Here is a 17,860-nt window from a genome sequence, read left to right as displayed (position 1 = left end):
ATTTAAGTCAAGGATATAAAACTTACCTCATTTTCCCTCCTGTTTATAATAATACAGATGTTTCTTTTTGAATGACCTACCTGCTTAACTGCTATTTGGATTTATGACCGAAGCGAGGCACGCTGTTCAGACTTAGCACCCATGGCTTGGACTTAGAATGTGGATTCGAATCTATGATGCAGGAACCCGAGTGGCAGCGTGGCCTCATGGTGCCACGTTCTGCAGCACAGCCCTGTAATTTCTGCAGTTGTACTGGGCAGTACAGCACTGTAGCTTATGCTCTGTTACACGTTCCAGCACTGCGTGTAAGAGTTACACAGATAAAGTGAAGTCGTCCTGTCACGTAGGAGTTTCCTTTGACCATCTCTTTGTTCTGAGTATTGTGATGTACAGACTCTATACAATTCCACATTTTTGACCAATTCGTTTAACAAACTGCATTATGGCTTAAGTGGGTCATAATGGGGGTGTGGGTAACTGTTTTAATTGATTCTTTTACATACAAATAGAGCAATCTCAGGCAGTGCTGGCACTGTTGCTTTACTCATTGAACATAATTTAAAAGCCAAGAAGAAAGTGCAAGTTGATTAATCATCATAGTTTTGCTCATTATTTCCTCTTTCCAGTATTCTGTCTTTCTTCATTTTCCTTGTGTTTTGAGCTTCCCTTAGTCATTCTGTTACAGTAAATCATCTGGCAAAACTTTTGTTTGTTTGTTTTTACTTTTCCTTCATTTGAAAATGTCTGGATTCCCCCTTCATTTCTGAGGATATTTCCTAGGTATAGGATTGTGGCTTGACAGCTATTTTCTTTAAAAGTATTGTACAGCCAGACATGGTGGTGCACTCCTGTAATCCCAGCGCTCTGGAGGCTGAGACAGGAGGATCACTTTGTGTTCAGTAGTGAGCTCAAGGCCAGGCTGAACTACATAGGAAGACCTCATCTCAAAATAAAAATAAAACAAAATTACTGTGCAGTTTTCTTCTGGTCTCTGCGTTATCTGATGAGAACTTTGTGGTCATTCAAATGATTTTTCTTTGGCTGCTTTTAAGGTTTTTTTCCTATCTGGTTTTCAGATATTTGATGTCAGTGTGTTTGGGATGGATTGCAGGTGCATCCTGCTTGGATTTGTTCTGCTTCTTGGATCTATAAGTCTATGTCTTTGCCAATCTTGAGGTGCTCTCAGCTGGGCATTTTGTAGCAGTGGGCTCCTGCCTCCCTCTGGGCTTTGCCAACACTGGTGTCAGCCTTTGCCCCACACGTGGGCCCACAGCCACAAGCATCTTCAGTGTGTTCTCCACTGCCAGGTCTTCCTGTCAGATCCCTCTGTCCCCTGTATCCTGCCAAGCCCATTCTTTAGGCTTTTTTGTTTTGATCATTACATTTTTCAAATCAAAATTTTCCATTTTGTTCTTTGTAGCTTCTATTTCTTTCTCTAAACTATTTCTTTGCTGAGTTTCTTTTTATTTGCTTTAAGCATGTTTGCCATTACTCTTGAAGCACTGTGATCATGGCTGCCTTACATCTCAGCCAAGTAATTGGATACCTGTACTTTGACGTTGGCACACACTGATGGTCCTCCTACTTCTCCATGTGAAGACCAAAAATCAGCAGCAACATGGGCATTTCTCCTCACTTCTCTGTCTGGTCTTCTCCAGCTCCACCTGGGGATTGAGGGCTCCGCATCGCTGCCAGGAAGGCTGGCTCCATGCAGTTCTGGGTGGTGCCCACCATCCCGTGTCCACTGGGCCAGCCTGATGCCACCCAGGCCAGGAGGAGGAGTGCCACACAGGTGCTGGAGGCTGGGGCTGAAGGTCCTTTGTCGGCAGCTGGGGGGCTACCTGGCCCCGTGTCCTCCTGGTCTCTGGGGAAACTGCCCTCTGGCCAGGTCACCGCCCCTCCCACAGGCACAGGGCATAGCATGTGCAGACAGAGCATGTCCACACACATGTGCAGCCAGGGCGCAGCATGCTCCTGGAACTCAGACTGCATCAGGACAGGAGTTCAAAGACATCCGGGAAGAGCCCATATCCGCTCAAGAGCATTTCTGTCCTTCGCAAACTCGATGGCTGCAGACACAAGCCCATTCAGATTCCTGCTTCTGGGGTCCCGGGCTCAGGGCTTGAACAGGGTGACGACAGCCTCCAGCACCTCTGAGCCTAGATAACCCTCCGTGCTTAAGCTCAGAAATGGATGCTGTTGAGAAAGAGTCCCAGCTAAAATGGCCTGAATTTCAGGGTGCTTGTTTTACAGGCAAACTCTGAAGTACCCCAAAGAAAAAAGGCCAAGTAATGGCTACAGAAGTCTTCCTCATTCTTCCCAAAGAAACCCCGTGGCTACGTGGGTCTCCGAGGGGAAAGCCTGGCTATGACAGTGAATGAACTCGTAGATGTGATTCCACATGCAATGTCCCGGGTATAAGCACCTGGGTTCCAGTCAGAGTTGAGCCCAGTGAGCCCGTCCCCACCTGGTCTCTGTACCCCACTCCCTGCAGAGGGAACACTGCAGACCTGTGCCACTGCATGAAACCTCTGGGTCCTGGAGCTGGCTGCACACTGGGAGCTCAGGCTGCAGGCAGAGGGACAGGGCAGTGTTCGGGGTGTGCTGCCCATGTGCTGCCCACACACGCCTCCCACGGACACTCCTTACAGCCCTGGGAGCAGGAGGGCACAGGCCTCATGGAAATGCACCTGAAGATGCCAGGATAGAGCGCACCCATGCCAGGCAGCTGCCACCTCGTGGCTGGGCTCCTCCAGAAACACAGAAGCCCACGGGGCCCTATCCCACCCCAGCAGGGAGCAAGAAGCCATCATCCTCATGCACAGGCTGGTCTTTCCCCACTGTGACACCACTCCACCTGCCATCCCTGGGGCAAACATCCGAGATCAAGGGCTGCACGGCCCTCTGCAGAAGCTCAAGGGCGAGCGGCAGGTCTGGCCTGGCCTGTTGCCCACTTCTGACCCGTGTTTGTATTTCACCTCCTGATGGAGGCAAGTGGCAGAGTCACCAGCTGAGGACACCCCAAGGGCATGCCGGGCTGCCCAGCACCAGGACGTCGGTGGAGGGCCTGATAGCAGGGACTGTGGAGCAGCAGGGCCGTGGCCCCTCCTATGTTTGGAGACGATGGCAGAGCTGATAGCCCCTCAGGTGCCTGTGACCGCCTCCTAGGAGACTATAAGACCGAGGGAGGGCGCACCTCTCTGCCGGCCAGGAGCAGGAGGGGACCTTCCAACGGGGACATGGCGGCTCTGCAGGAGAAGAAGTCCTGCAGTCAGAGGATGGAGGAGTTCCAGCACTACTGCTGGAACCCGGACACCGGGCAGATGCTGGGCCGAACCCCGGCCCGCTGGGGTAGGTGCGGGAGAGCAGCCCTTCCCAGGTGGGGCAGGACAGGAGTGGAGGGCAGGACGGGCCTTGCAGGACATTGTGTGGGGACAGCTTAGGCAGCCCGATCCCCAGCTGAGCCTGCAGGCGGGAGCACCCGTGTGGCCCTGGATTTCCACAGTGTGCTTGAGAACAGCATTTTAAAATCCAGGATTCTCAGACTAAGTCTAAAGAATTTTAAAAGCCGTGACGGTGGCTCCCTGGTTAGATAATGCAAGGCACACGGAGCTGGTCATGGAGGAACAAGTCTCTGGGACCCAGCATGCAGGCCACACTGTGGTGCCCCTCACCATGCAGGCTGCACCTCGGCACCCACTCCCTCTCGGTGCAGGACACTGCCTGGCAGGGCTGCTGGCTACCCAGTCCCCTCCCTCCCGACTGCTGGCAGCTGCCTGGGCCCCTTTCAGCAGAAATGTCCTCGCTGACAAGAGGCGGCCCTGCAGGGCAAGCCCTCCACAAACAAATTGCACAATAAGCCCAGAACAAGTGAATCCCCCACAGTCCCCTCGGGCCCTGGCCAGGAGCGCCTCATAGGTCCCAGGGCCTCTGCGGGGCTGCCTGTCTGGGGAGACAGGGGATGGTGTGTCCCACCACAGATGGTCCTGGCCCACCCTCTTCCCTGGCTCCCGGCAGCCCATGGGGTGCCGACTCGGGCCCAAGCTCCCTGACTGCCCTGCTGAGGGGATAAGGAGGACCAGTGTGGATCTGCAGGGATGCAGCGGCCTGAGGGGGCTCTCCTCGGTGACCCAGCCCCCAGCTCGGCCACAAAGGTGCCCATGATGCTGATGGTGTGTGAGTTGTCTGACCTAAAGGGACACAGTGCAGCCTCTCCGAGGCCTGTGTTCTCTTGTGTTCTCGAATACCCTGCCTCTCTGTGGTGACCTACACAGAGCACAGCAAGCCCTAGGGCAGAAAACAAACATGGCCAATGGAGCCCGGGCAGGGCTCAGGCCATAGGGCTGGGAGGAGAGCAGAGGGGGCCTGGGCAGAAGTTGCGGTGCAGATGCCACTGTCCCCTCAGATCCATCAGGTGGGTGGCTGCTGAGGCTCCTGGGAGTGGCCCTGCTGGCCACTAGGCCCCTCAGAACTTTCTGGGAAGGCCCCAGGCCCAAAATGTGGATGTAGGCTTGGGGCCTGGGGCTGAGTCTCACGGCCAAGGAAACCGGCCCAGTGAGCTGACACAAGCAAAGGGGCAGGGTAAGTTATCCTGGGGGCCAGTGCTCAGGGACCACAGGGAGACCTATCCTCTCCCAGTCTGGCTCATGAACCCCTGCTCTGCACAGACTCTCTGTGCCGCTTCTTACCGCCAGCCAGGGGCTGAGTGACCCGCAGTGGCAGCGAGGCTGCCAGACCCAGGCCGACTCCATGTGCCCACCCTGCCACCCTCCATGCATCTCCACTCAGCAGGGGAGGCTGCACCCTCTGAACCTTGGTTTCCCCATCAGAGAAGTGGGGTGAGGAGCCAAGGCACTGTGGCAGCGCACGCAGAGCACCAGGCCCAGCCGGCAGCTAAGGGGACCTTGCCTCATCAGCGCCAGGGGCCTCGCCCAGCTGGTGATGGGCGCACGGACACCGCGTGGTGGGCCCACGCCACCCACAGACGCCTGGCGGGGAGCCAGGCCCTCACCTGCTGAGACAGCTGGCCTTGGACCTGGGGGAAGGCACAGAGACCCTCTTCCTGGCTCCCCAGGGATCCTGGCCACAGAGTGGCGCCAGCAGGGATGCAGTGGCAGCCCCAAGGTCATCAGCTCCAGCCTGTGACCCCCACCTCCTGCCCTGCATGATGGGGCACCGGACGATGACTCACTAAAGGGACCTCCACCGAGTCACAGGGCACACAGCAAGGTGCTGTCCTGGAGGGTGCACCTCACACACCTGCCCACATGCACAAGTCCAGAGCTGGCCCTCAGCACCCCAAAATATCTGCTTTGATCAAGTTGTTTGGAAACAGAAAGACAGGGTCCCCAGGCTGTCTGTGTCCAGGGCTGCATCAGAGGGAAGAGCGGGGTTTGTGCTTGGTTCTGACTCTGGAGGAACAAACAGGACAGAGCCGCACACACCTGGGTGCAGCCACTGCCCTCCCATGTCGGCTTCCAGGCCTGGGGCTGCTGGACCCATCCATCCCTGTGCCCTCACTGCCCGTGTCCCTGTCCCTGCAGGACTGAGGAGCGCTGTGCCGTCGGCACCAAGTATGGGGGTCACCATGGGCAGTACTTCCCCTCTCCCTCAGTCCCTTCCTGTGGCATGGGGGAACAGTTGCTCTCATCTCGGGTTGCAGAGCACGAGCCGATGGTTGGTGGGTGTTGGTTGGGGTGACAATGACCGGTCCAGCCAAGTGCCTCGCAGTCAGGTAAAATGGCTTGGCTGAGGGCGCCACACCCAGGGCCGCTCCCTTGCTGTGGCTTTATTTGCAAAGCAGCTTTGTTACAGGGTGGTTTCTTTAGAAATGGCCCACCAGTCAAAAGTATTCCAGCTCCTTCTTGCCTCTAGCAAAGAACTGGATGAGACAAGCCAATAACGGTGCCAAAAGTCTATTTGAGAAGTGTGGGGTGAATGAGTATAGGAGAAACTCGGGAGCTCCAAGAAACCCTACATACAGGGCTGCCCTGGGATCTTAGGACTGACTGACAGGTCCCGCTCATCTCCCCACCGGCTTGGCCCCACCCTGTCTCCTAAATCAGGTAGGGACAGGAAGATCACCTGCAGGGTCAGGAGGGACAGGGACAGCATCGGGGGAGGGGACAGCAAGGGGCAACACAGGCGCATCTCACCCAGATGAGGGAGTTCCAGATGCCGGCTCGGCAGGTTGCGTGGTAAGACTGCACAGGCGAGTGACAGCGGAGGACGGAGGATCTGAGGGGAGCTGGGGGTTGTGCCCAGGGGGTCTGCTGAGTGGAGGGTCTGTGGGGAGCAGAGGAGTCTGGTGAGCAGCCTCGTGAGTGGAGAGGCCTGTGGGGCATAGAGTGCATGGACTAAGGAGAGGTCTGTGGGGAGTGGAGTGGAGAGGTCGATTTGAGTTGAGGCCTGCGCTGTGAATGCTGCCCCGACCGACACGTGGCCTTCTGACTATGTCTCTCCCCGCAGTGTGGATCAGCCTCTACTACGTGGCCTTCTACGTGGTGATGACCGGGCTCTTCGCACTGTGCATCTACGTGCTGATGCAGACCATCGACCCATACACTCCTGACTACCAGGACCAGCTGAAGTCGCCAGGTAGGCGCCGGGAGGCCTGAATCCCAGCCATGTTCCCGGCTGGGCACACATCTGCCACCGGCCCAGGCAGGGAGGCCTCACAGCCTCATCTGATGAGGAAGACACCCTGGCTCGTGGTCTGACTTCAGGTGCAGATAACTAGAAGAGGAGGCCTTTGTGGCAGGGACAAGATGCCTTGGATCTGCTCATTCATATGTGTAGCTGTAAACACAGGACACTTCGTGCAGGCAGGAGGCAGGGCTGGGGTGGGACAGCCGGCGGCCACCCTGAGCTGCTGGGGACAAGGAGAGGAGAGACAGGGTCCTGCTGCCCGGTGGCCAGGAAACCAGGGTCAAAGCCTTTCCCCAGCTTTGTTTGTATGTTTTTGTTTTGTTTTGTTTTGTTTTGTTTCTGCATTGCTGGAGATTGAACCCAGGGCTCTCACCCTGTGGTACATCCTCAGCCCTTTTAAAAAATTTTTAGTTTGAGACAAAGTCTTGTGAAGTCACCACTGTGCTGCCCAGGCTGGGCTCAAGTTTCCGATTCTCCTGCCTTGGGCCTACAGGGTGCTGGGTGCATGGGCGTGTGCCACCAGGGCCACACTGACTACGGCTGTTACTTTCCCAACATCCACCTTACAAAGCAGCCTCCTGCAGGGGACAGGCTGAACCCGGAGCAGATCTTCCACTCGGAGGTCTATGAAGTGTCTGTGGACTGAGAGAGCTGGAGGGGAGGCAAGTGCGGCGGGTGGTGCTCCCCGCAGCACAGCAGGGGGACCACACCACCCGAGGCCATACTCCCTGCTCTCCTGCTCACTGGGTATTATTTTTACAACAAACATGGACTCCTTTTGTACATAAGCAAAGCTAGGGGAGATGTTTTAATGTATGTTCAGATGGTTTCACTCAGAGGCCCAGCTGCAGACTCAAGCTGTCACCTTTGACAGTCACAGGACACCAGACACCCTGCTCCAGGCTCAACCAGGCTTGAGATCTGTCCCTGTAGAGCATATGCCTCTTGCGGACAGGCCCGGGCCTCACACCCACTATGCTTCATCCTGGCTGCTGGCCAGGGGCCCTGGGGCCACATGTCCACCACGCTTCCTCGGCCAGGGGCAGCCTGGCCTGGCATCCTCCATGAAGGGGGCCCAAGGACCGGGCCTCACCTCAGCCAGGGCCCCAGGGATTCTGCCTGAGATTCCCCACATGGCTGGGTGGGCACACATGAGGCTGCAGAAAGCAGTCAGATGGCGCCGTCTCCCCAGGGGTGACCCTGCGGCCTGACGTGTATGGGGACAGAGGCCTGGACATTTCCTACAACGTCTCCGACAACAGCTCCTGGGTGGGCCTGGTGCACACACTCCACAGCTTCCTGGCAGGTAGGCTGAGCTGGCTGTAGCTTGGGGCTCAGGTCTCCCGGAAAGTGTGCTGGGTGGGGTAGGGTGGAGAGCAGCACTGTGTGTCCCCACAGGCTACACCCCTGCGTCCCAGAGGGGCAGCATCAACTGCTCCTCCGAGAAGTACTTCTTCCAGGAGAGCTTCGGGGCCCCAAACCATACCAAGTTCTCCTGCAAGTTCACGGTGGACATGCTGCAAAACTGTTCGGGCCTGGCAGACCCCAACTTTGGCTTTGAGGAGGGGAAGCCATGCTTTATCATCAAAATGAACAGGGTGAGTGTGAGGTCTCCCCGGAATCTGCCCCGTGTCTCTCTGCACACTAGCTCGGCATGTGCCCATCACACGTGGGTCCCAAGCAGATGAGTGCCCGCTGGCCCCCATGGGGGACTAGGGGCTGGCAGTGCCAGGGAGCCTCCCACAGTGGTGTTTCTGCCTAGGTCAGAGAGGCCTGATGGCCAATGTCCCAGCCCTGGAGGGCACTGTGGGGGTCCCCAGGGCTTTAGTGGTGCCCAAGGCCATGTCAGAAGAATCATGTGTGTCAGCAGAAAGGGCATAGTACTGTCCACCTGGTGGGCACAGGGCAGGGGTGCTGTCCCAGCCAAGGCCCGAGACAGAAGCTGCCCAGGCAGGGGGCCCAGGGTCGCCGCTCCAGAGACGGAGGGCAGGGGGCTCCAGAGGCCGCGGTACTCGTGCTCACCCCTCGGAGAGGCCACATGCTCATGCACTGTCCCCACCGTGGCTGGCCAGGGTCCTGCCAGAGGCTGCAGGTGCAGGGCTGTGGGCAGGGCTCCGGCAGGGCCTCAGCAGCTCAGAGCTCAGGACGGGACGCCAGCGCCTTTCCTTCCAGATTGTCCAGTTCCTCCCCAGCAACAGCACGGCGCCTCGCGTGGACTGCGCCTTCCTGGTGAGTAGACTCCGGAGACTGCCACCCCCGGCCAGGGCTTCTGGGCGACCTAGATCTCCAGGCTTTAGGGGCTCGTGGGAACGAACTGACCAGCTCTCAGGGACACCGCGATGTCACGTGTCAGTCGGGCACACGGGGACAGGCACTGTCTGGAGCCCAGTGGGCAGGCCAGGCCGGAAAGGAACATGCTCTGGCATGGTCCTACTTCGGAGGGCACCACCGACTTCAGAACGCTCGGCAGCAGCTTGGGCAAAGCACCCTGTTTGCACCACAGCGCTCTGCCCTGTCTACCACTTACCCACAAACGCCCAGATGACCAGCAGCAGCAGGCGTTTGGCCTGGGTTAGTGACGGGCTGGGAGGGCTGGTGTCCTTGCATAAAGACCGGGATTTTTAGCAAAGAAAAAAACTACTTTTCAAGTAAGACATTTAAAAGCTAAGCTGGTTCTCACTTGTGTTGGACCCCAAGCCCTGGTTCCCACGTGGGTCTGTGGACACATGGCTCCCCTAGGAGCCTCAGTTCCCTCTGGGTTTTGGTGTTTGGTTCTTCCCTTCTCCAGTTATTTTGGCCACACATGTAGGCTGACCGGACACCTTACAGAGGCCAAAGCATCCTACCGTTCTTCGATGAGCTCAAGCTCCCTGTGGGAATTCCAGCTCCGACTGGAATCATGTTTGTGCTGATCCCAGACAGCTGCACTGTCGGTTGGCAGCTGAGCGTGCGGGCGGCTCTGTCTTGCTGCTGTTGGGGGAGGCTCAGCCCTGGCGCGCTTTGCTTGTGGGGCTCCTGGTGGGAAGCACGGTGTAAAGGCCCTGGTTGTGCACAGTGACAGCTCCCACCCAGCTCTGCTCTCAGTGATGGTTCTGAAGGCCGACTGTAGGGTGCCCTGGGCACGGTGACATGTGCCCATGACCCTAGGCAGGACGATTCCAAGTTTGAGGCCAGCCTGGGGAACTGAGACCCTGCCTCAAAACAAAACATAAAAAGGACTGGGGATGCAGCTGAATATCAGGTTTGTCCCCAGAGCCACAGCGGAGGCCCTGCACGAGGCTCACTGCATGTGCACACTCACACACACCAGCCCACGTGTACCTGACCCCAGGCTCAGCTATGGCTTCTCCTGTCCAGGATGAGCCCCACCGGGATGCCAGGACCCTGCAGGTGGAGTACTACCCGCCCAACGGTACCTTCAGTCTGCACTACTTCCCCTACTATGGGAAGAAAGCGCAGGTAAGAGGCCTGCTCAGCCCGCCCCACTGCAGCTGCCCACAGCCTCAGGCTGAGCAGAAAGGAAAGCAGACGGGAAGTGACGTGGCCCGCCAGTCCCAGTCACTTAACCACCTGAGTGCTTCCCGAACCGTGGCTCTCATAATGCTCCAGACTTGCTCATCCCACGCGGCAGATAAATGTCATCCCCAGCTCCCTTCCCCTCGAGGGCTCCGCCAACCCTCGTGCACCCCACCCGCACACTCGCCAGCATCGCCCGGACTGCTCCTTTACTCGCGGCCACCAGAGGCCGACGCTGACCCTTGTGCCCCGACCTTGCACACTGGGGTCCGTCTCCTCCAGGGCGAGGATGGCCACTGCGACTCCCCAAGGCTCTCTGGGCCCTGCAGACCTCACCGAGGCACACGTGGAAGAAGCCCTCTCCTGACCGCCACCCACCTCGGGAGTTCGGCTGATTTGACGCCAGGGTTCTCATGTCTCCCTCAGCCCCACTACAGCAATCCCCTGGTGGCAGCGAAGCTCCTCAATGTGCCTCAGAACGAGGAGGTCGTCATCGTGTGCAAGATCCTTGCCGACCACGTCACCTTCGACAACCCCCATGACCCCTACGAGGGGAAGGTGGAGTTCAAGCTCAGGATTCAGAAGTAGAGGCTGGGCCGGGGCTCCAGCCTGCAGAGTGCAGCCTCTCCCTCCTGCAGCGGCCCCTGCCCACCAGGGCCTACCTGTCACCTTGCACGCATGGCAGCTTGAGGAAGCACTCGGGTCTGGCTCTCGCCACTGTATAAGCTGTTCCTATCAAGTCCTCCTTGTGCTTGGTTTCTTCTGAGACAGGGTCTCACTAAGCTGTCCAGGCTGGCCTTGAACTTGCAATCCTCACGCCGTAGCCTCCCGAGTGGCTGGGGTTCAGGCTTGCCCTACAGTGCTTTTGCTGTGCTCCGGATGGAACCCCAGCCAGGACAAGATGCGGGGCTGCTGCGCTCACCCGAGGCAGCCCCTGCCCAGTGAACCAGGCCCTCCGATCACTCGTCTCCCAGACTTTGCCTCTCCACTGTGACCTATTTTCTCTAGACTGTAGTAATATGAACCACCGTTCACAGCAACATAAAACAAAACTGTAGAAGCACAGATAGCAAACATGACCTCCAACAATGCACATTCTGAATTCTCCCTTCTAAAGATGTAAAAACAAAGCATTAAAGTTACTCTTATTCTATGTAAAACAGTCATGTCTTTCCCAGCCTGGGAGAACCATGAACTAAAAACCAAACACTGCCTTCTTTTAAGCCCTCCTCTGCACAGCTGGGGTGGCAATGCAGGGCGTCGGGGCCGTCCGAAGAGCTCCGAGGTTTTGGGGACAGGCGGGTGGGGGCAGGCTGCCACCCACGGACAGGACTTGGACCAGTTAATCACAGCACTGGTCAGGTCCCCTTCCCTGGGGCCAGTCCCTCCGCCTGCGCCCCGAAAACCTGCCCGAGAAAGCAGAGAGCAGGCCGGGCCATCAGGCAAACGGCAGGGCAGCAGCGAGTGCGTTAGCTGAGCGGCTGGGAGATAGCACAGCGCATCTTTGCTTGCGGACTCACTGGGGACCGAACCCAGGGCCCCACATGGAGCCACATCCGGGCTCCTTGGTTGGGCCTTGACCTGCCACCGCAGTCAGCACAAGAGGAGCGAGTCAGCCGGGGCTCTCGGAGAGGACGGCCGAGCAGTGACAGGGCCCGAGGCCCACACAAAGCCCTCGGGCTGCTCACTGTTCACCACCCTTCTGTTCCTCAGCCTCGGTCATTTCTATCACCAGCCGTCAGCTGGCTCCAGGAAACTTCTGGCTTCCTTCAGGGCACTCTGCAGCCCAGCTTTTCCGGCTTCCTCCAGGCTTTCTGTTGCTGTTGACGTCCGGTTTTGCCCATCATCGCTGTGCCTCTGCGCACCTGCTCTCTGAACAGCAGCGGGACATCTGCTTGGTCTCTGCTAGGATGCCGCTGCCGCACCTTTCAGAAGTGTCTGCCGAGTTGCTTTTCCTTCCATCAGGCCGCACTCTCCTGTTCTGCTGTGTGCCTAGTGACTTTCTTCGGAAAGCAGGGCATTTGAATCTGCTGCCATGGTGATGTGCAGCAGGTTTCCTGTCTCTCCTTGGGTCTCCGGGGCTTTCTCTTCACTGCTGTTTCAGGATGCACTGAGCCATCCCTTGCCGGGCCCAGCCTGAGGGGAAACTGCAGGTCTCTCTGGTCCCTGCCCTAGGTGTGCAGTTGGCTCCAAAATTCCTGAACAGAGCTGCTCTCATGGTCTTGCCTGCAGTGTCTCCCCCGGGGGAGAGGAAAGTGAGGGACTGTTGGGGAAGAAGGGGCCGCACCTGCAATCCCAGAAGCCGCCTCAGCCTAGGGAGGACCTGCTGCGAAGGGAGCGGCAGTGACCCGGTGTTCAGGCTGCAGCTCTTCTGGGAACACCAGCTGTGCCCAGCCCCAAGGGAGCCTCGACGCTAGACAGGAGGGGCGCAGGCCCAGAACCCCCCTGAGAGAGAGGAGGACCCAGGCCCAGGCCCCTGCAGGCCCGGGATGCTAATCCAGGCAGAGGAGGGTGAACCCGGCAACCCCGTACTAGTGCTGCAGCCGGCTGCACCACAGCACAAAAGTGGTCTGAGAAGCGAGAATAATTTTGAGACAATAATCCTGAATTAAAGAAACATGAAGCTTGTTTAAAATGCCCATGCGCCTTTTATTAATAAAAACTAACAGTGCCAAGTAAAGTCAAACAGTTAAAGTCTCTTTATATTCCATAAAATATTACAGAAAAGTTTATTTGTGTTTCAATAAAAAGACTATTGTTTCAGAACAGGCAGCTAACAGCAACTGTGCAGTTAACGTTTTTTTGTGAATAAATTTTAAAAGAGACTACTGCCTGTCCTTAAATTCCTTTCTTTTTATAAAAAAAGAACTATTAAAAATGATTGACAAATTTTGAGTTAAAAAACTGTTAAAACATTCTCTATGTTTAATTTCAACTTTATAATAGATTACATGAAGATGCTTAGGAAACAAATACAACATTTGTTTCGGTACATGTCTTTAAATGATAGACTTATAAGTATGTAAACAACTATATAATAAAAAGTTTCCAAACGCGGCCTGTAAGAAATCAGGCAAATTTTATCATAAGCAATAACCCTTCCACACATTCCACAGCTGCTTCCGGCAGTAACCTTCTACCAAACAAAAACAAACAAGCATGTCGCAATTAGTTGGTGCAACAGAAAGGGTGCAGGTTTGGTGGGCTTGCAACATCAACATAATTTAAGGAAAAGCAAAATCATAATAAAATTTATGGCGCTCAATATTTTAAAAGCAGAGCTTGTCATCTGCTCGGCTCTTCCGGTCCGGTGAGATTTAAGAGGGAAGACTCACGCTGGAGTCCCGCTGTCCGCCAGCGGGTGGCGCCACTAAGCACACCGCAAACAGGGCGTGCAGGCTGGGCCCCCGCAGGCAGCACGGCGTTTTGTTATTGCCACTGGCATGAAGTACAATGTGTTCAGAAACCCAGCAAGCACGGCTGAGGGACAGAAATGAACTCTGAACTAAAGCAAAAAGGAGAAAACGAAAGGTCAATAGCGGCTGCGCACCAGCACACGGCCCCGGACACGCGTCTCCACAGCCTGCGGAACAGTCCTTGCTTGCCGGAGGTGCGCGTCTGAGCGCTCAGCTCACGCGGCCTTCCCGGGAAGGCCAAGAAGAAAGAAGAGCCCGTGTTGGAAGTTTCTCTTTTCTCACGACGATTCCTCAAGCTGAACGGGCGGCGCCGGCCTCAGTCGTCCTCGTCGTTCTCGTTGAAGTCGTCCTCGTCCTGGTCGTCCTCCCCCGCGCACGACACGGGCGTCTCCACGCGAGAGCCGCTGTACTGAGACCCGCTGGAGCTGGTGGCCAGCGCACCCTCCGCTCCGTTGCTCAGGTCACTGCGGGGTGGGGACGGCCGGCCGGTGAGCAGGGCGTGGCCTCAGGCGGCGCCACCCCCCACCCACCAGGACGGACGACTGGAGGAGCCAGCGCGGCCACCCGGCCCAAGCCACCCTTGCACCGCGGAGCTAGACGCCACGCTGGCACGGGGCCCGGAGCACGCACGGGAAGGGGTGAGCCCTCCTGCCACTCCTCCTCCAGCCCACGGCGGGCCAGGGAAGGGGGCAAGGCCTGCTGACGGCTACATGGGGCCAGCCTGGCAGTGGGCGCTCGCCCGGGACCCACAAGACCCTGGGGTCAGTCTCCACAACGGGCAGCACCCCGAAGCCCCTCACCGCGCACCCCACGGCCCTGTCCCTGTCGCCAACGCCCCCAGCGCTCACCGCTCCTCAGCAGCCCCTGCCCCACCCCAGGCCGCGCTTCCCGGAGCAGCCTGCACCTGGAGACCCACCCTGTAGGACAGGGCAGAGGGGAGCCGTGCACCACAACGCAGAGCCTTTGATTTTCCCAGCACCTAACCTGAAGGTGCTTTCAGGAAACACCCGCCCTGCCTCTACCGAACCTGCCTTTCTTAGGAAGCGGCAAGAGCTTTGTTTCCAGCCTAAAAACTGACGGAGGAGCTGGAATGTTTAGTCAATGAAGAGCGCGACCTAAAGGCGGAATTCCTAGAATCACTCAACTACACCTCAGCCGCGCCCTCTGCTAACACTGTGCAGCTTGACGCCCACAGTCACATGCACCCTGGCACCCAAGGTGCGCAGGAAAGACCCCGCGGCACAGGACGCCAGGACGCCCCACCTGCGTTCCCTGCCCCCAGCCTGGGCCAGGCCAGGTCTCACCAGACCGCCCTCGCTGCACAGGCCAATGGTGACTGATTCACCCCACTCCAAGAAAGGCCGCACACACATTACCACTCTCAGGGTAAAACACTGCCTTGGGAGACAGGCCAGCACAGCCCAGGAAGCAACAAACCGCTGCCGTTTGGACAGTGAGTCCTGCATCTTAAAGCACTAAATGCCAGGGACGTCACTGTGCCCTGTGGGCACCAGGTGAGGTTAAATACACTCATCTAAAAAGGAAGGTCCTTGCACAGCACATGCAAAATACGTACAATAAAGTATGAGGTGAAAAAAGAGCAGAGAACAAAATTTTGCATACACTATGGCCTCAAATGTGTTAAGAAAATAAAAAACTGAAGATCGGTTGGTCCTCAGCTCCTGGGGTTAAGGTGGATTCCCCGCTTTCTCTTCTATTTTTGGTACTGAGGATCCAACTCAGGACCTGCCACTTGCCAGGAAGGCGCGGTGCCCCTGAGCTGTGTCCCCAGCCCGCACCCCTTCTCGTGCTACTTAAAAAGAAAAGAAAAAGAGGAATGCATGCTAATTTTTAGGAGGACGAAGCCAACTGAGGAAATATGCCTCTTCCCTCCAGGAGAAGGGCGCACCCGCCTGGCACCCCGACCCCAGCCCCCAGTCACCTGGCCGACAGCCTCGTGCCGTTGGACGCAGCGCCTGCCGCTGTGAGGAACACGCTGCCGATGGACCCCTGGGCCATTTCTGAAAGGGAAAGAAAAGGCGCACGCGTAGCATCCCTGGGGACCCAGCCAGGGGCCTCCCAACGCCCGGTGCCAGCCTCCACAGGCGCCCACCTCTCAGCACGGGCCCAGCACAGAGGGCACCGCCCAGGCCTATCCGTGTCGTGGCCTCTGCTGAGAGACGCACACTTGCAAGAGGCCAGCCAGCCTCCCTGGGGACCGGTGGGAGAAGGTTCGGGGTGGGCAGGACCCGAGCCCCCGTGTGGGGACGGGCCGTGTGCGCGGCCTGGAGACCTCCCAGTTTGAGAACTCGCTGACCCTCTGGGGAACAAACCCAGACCCAAGCTGGGGACACAGAAGACGGGCACCTCCTCCGAGTGCCTAGCGCAGAGCCAGCCTCAGCCAGGATCCCGGCCCTCAGCACAGCCCAGCGAAGGCCGCTGCCGCCCATGTCAATGCGTCCTGGCGGAGCAGCTCCCCCAGCAAGACACTGAGCTGGCGCCCAGGTGCCAGGGCTATGGACCGCCTCGGCACCACCACACCAGCTACCCTGCTTCTCCTCGCTCTGGCTCCAGCCCCGAAGACGAACCCTGACTGTTCCTCACACCTTCATCACATCGACCACGCAAGCCACTCTCAGACTCAAGCTCCCAGGTCCAGTGGCCTAAGCTCGGGCGATCCAGGGACACTCTTGGTCATCAGGGCAAGACTGACCTGTCACGTACGGCTCCAGAGCTTTGGGCACCAGGCTCCGTGCCATCTTGAGGTCCTCAGCAGAGCAGCTGCCGGACTCCAGGCCACAGGCCATGCCCATGCGCTTCAGCACCTCGATGTCATCATGGATCTCAAACGTGTTATCGAAGTTGAACAGGTACTCAAATCTGCAGGACAGGTGTGGTCACAAAGCCAGCCCCAGGCGAGGTCCCTCCCCAGCTGTGCCCTCCCAGAGCCTCAAGGACAGCTGCTAGGGAAGGCGCACAGCGTCACACCCCAGGCAGGCATGTGCCAGGAAACCTCACACCCGCAAGGGCAGCGGGCCTGGCTTGTGGCCACTGCAGGGGTCAGCAACGCTGCTGCCCTGCCATGCCATGCCACAAACAAGCCCCAGAACGCGCCCATGTGCCCATGACACACTTGTCGTTGGAGATGCTGCAGTCGATGACAGTCTTTCTGCTGGTGCTGACGATGATGAAGGGCAGGTGGATGACGGAGTTGGACGGGGGTGGCCGGCGGGCCTGCTGCTCTGCCTGCCGGTTTCTCTGCACCAAGTTCTTGAAGGCGATTTGCTGGAACGAGGGGATGGCCAACCTGCAGTTGCCACCAGCACCCGAGCCTCTCCCCCAGCAGCAGCCACCCTCCCCGGGCATGGGAGGAAGGGCAGGAGGCGAGGACGTGGGCCCTGGGAGGACCCCCGGCCCCCACACTCCACCGGGGACAAAGACCCATGAGCAAGGACTGACACTGGGAGCAAGACTCCCCAGGCAGCACACCACAGGGCACCTGGCCCTGGGCCCCTTCAGCCCCGAGAAGGGCCCAGTGCCACACTGGAGGCACTCCAGGCAGGCCGGGGGCTGTGGGAAGCACGGGGTGACCAGGGCAGGACATGAGGCCTGCGGTGGTGGCCCCACCTCCTCCTCCCTCCGGGTGGGAGAGCGGGCTCCCAGGCCCCATGCTCACATCAGGCCCGCCGACTCCGCACGCGCTGGCACGCGCTCATCCCCATGCACACGGGGCTGCCTGTTTGCACACGCGCTCGCACTGCTCATTCACTCGCACACCGCCGCTCAGCTTGCACTGACCTGCTTATGTTCGCACACGCTCACTCACACCCCCGCTCACGCCCACTCGGGTTCCCTCACAGGCTTGCACGTGCCAGCTCCCACAAGAGGCCTGCTCACTCGCATGTACCTGCTCACACACACGTGCCCACACTAGTACACATCTGCTCGCGTGCACATACACGCGCAGGCTTGTCCACTCTCCAGCATGGAGCCCTGCCCAGAGCCCTGCTGGCGCCCACCTGCAGGATGAGCTCCTGGAGCTGGGCCTGCTTCTGCTTGATCCTTTCCAGCCGCCGCTGCCTCTCCACCTGCAACACACGCAGAGGGGCCGTCGCTGCGGCCGGCACAGTGCACTGCAAGCCCAGCCCACGCCTCGCTGGCTCGTCCCCACGACACGCCAGGGCGGACAGCACAAGTGCGCAATGCCGGGTTCTGCAGTCCCAGGAGGGCCCTGTTCCCGCCCCCGTCCTGGATGTGGCTATGGCGCCTTTTAAATGCCG

At 58.2% G+C, this 17,860-nt stretch overlaps 2 protein-coding genes across 11 annotated transcripts in view; one reads left to right on the top strand and one right to left on the bottom strand.

Moving 5' to 3' along the window:
• The first annotated feature begins 3,103 nt into the window (after positions 1 to 3,103).
• On the top strand, positions 3,104 to 12,983 carry Atp4b (ATPase H+/K+ transporting subunit beta). 3 transcript variants are annotated; one of them, XR_015443854.1, is made up of 7 exons: positions 3,104 to 3,351; positions 6,469 to 6,597; positions 7,841 to 7,954; positions 8,047 to 8,246; positions 8,721 to 8,877; positions 10,006 to 10,107; positions 10,591 to 11,319. XR_015443854.1 is itself a non-coding variant. In XM_004858485.2 (7 exons), exons 1-7 carry the CDS (start codon positions 3,111 to 3,113, stop codon positions 10,750 to 10,752), a joined length of 1,005 nt encoding a protein of 334 aa, XP_004858542.2. In that variant the 5' UTR covers positions 3,104 to 3,110; the 3' UTR covers positions 10,753 to 12,983. The 3 variants fall into 3 exon arrangements, 2 of the variants coding, with proteins under 2 accessions (XP_004858542.2, XP_087049311.1); XM_004858485.2 differs by having other exon boundaries at positions 8,821 to 8,877; positions 10,591 to 12,983; XM_087193185.1 differs by having other exon boundaries at positions 9,902 to 10,107; positions 10,591 to 11,320.
• Positions 12,790 to 17,860, bottom strand: part of Tfdp1 (transcription factor Dp-1) — a 33,802-nt gene continuing 28,731 nt past the window's right edge. For all 8 annotated transcript variants that reach the window (XM_087193180.1, XM_087193184.1, XM_087193179.1 and 5 more), the window contains 5 exons: positions 17,600 to 17,668; positions 16,714 to 16,865; positions 16,294 to 16,460; positions 15,523 to 15,601; positions 12,790 to 14,044 (listed from right to left, as the gene is read on the bottom strand). In XM_087193180.1, coding sequence (XP_087049306.1) covers positions 13,897 to 14,044; positions 15,523 to 15,601; positions 16,294 to 16,460; positions 16,714 to 16,865; positions 17,600 to 17,668 — 615 coding nt within the window. In that variant the 3' untranslated portion in view covers positions 12,790 to 13,896. The remainder of the gene's footprint in view (positions 14,045 to 15,522; positions 15,602 to 16,293; positions 16,461 to 16,713; positions 16,866 to 17,599; positions 17,669 to 17,860) is intronic.

The sequence above is a fragment of the Heterocephalus glaber genome, unplaced genomic scaffold (genome assembly GCF_053883595.1).
Source record: "Heterocephalus glaber isolate CG9 unplaced genomic scaffold, H.glaber_assembly_v1.0 deba00001579, whole genome shotgun sequence".
Lineage (NCBI taxonomy): Eukaryota > Metazoa > Chordata > Mammalia > Rodentia > Bathyergidae > Heterocephalus > Heterocephalus glaber.
The sequence above is the reverse complement of the archived record's forward strand: the minus strand, read 5'-3'. Positions and strand labels throughout refer to the sequence as shown.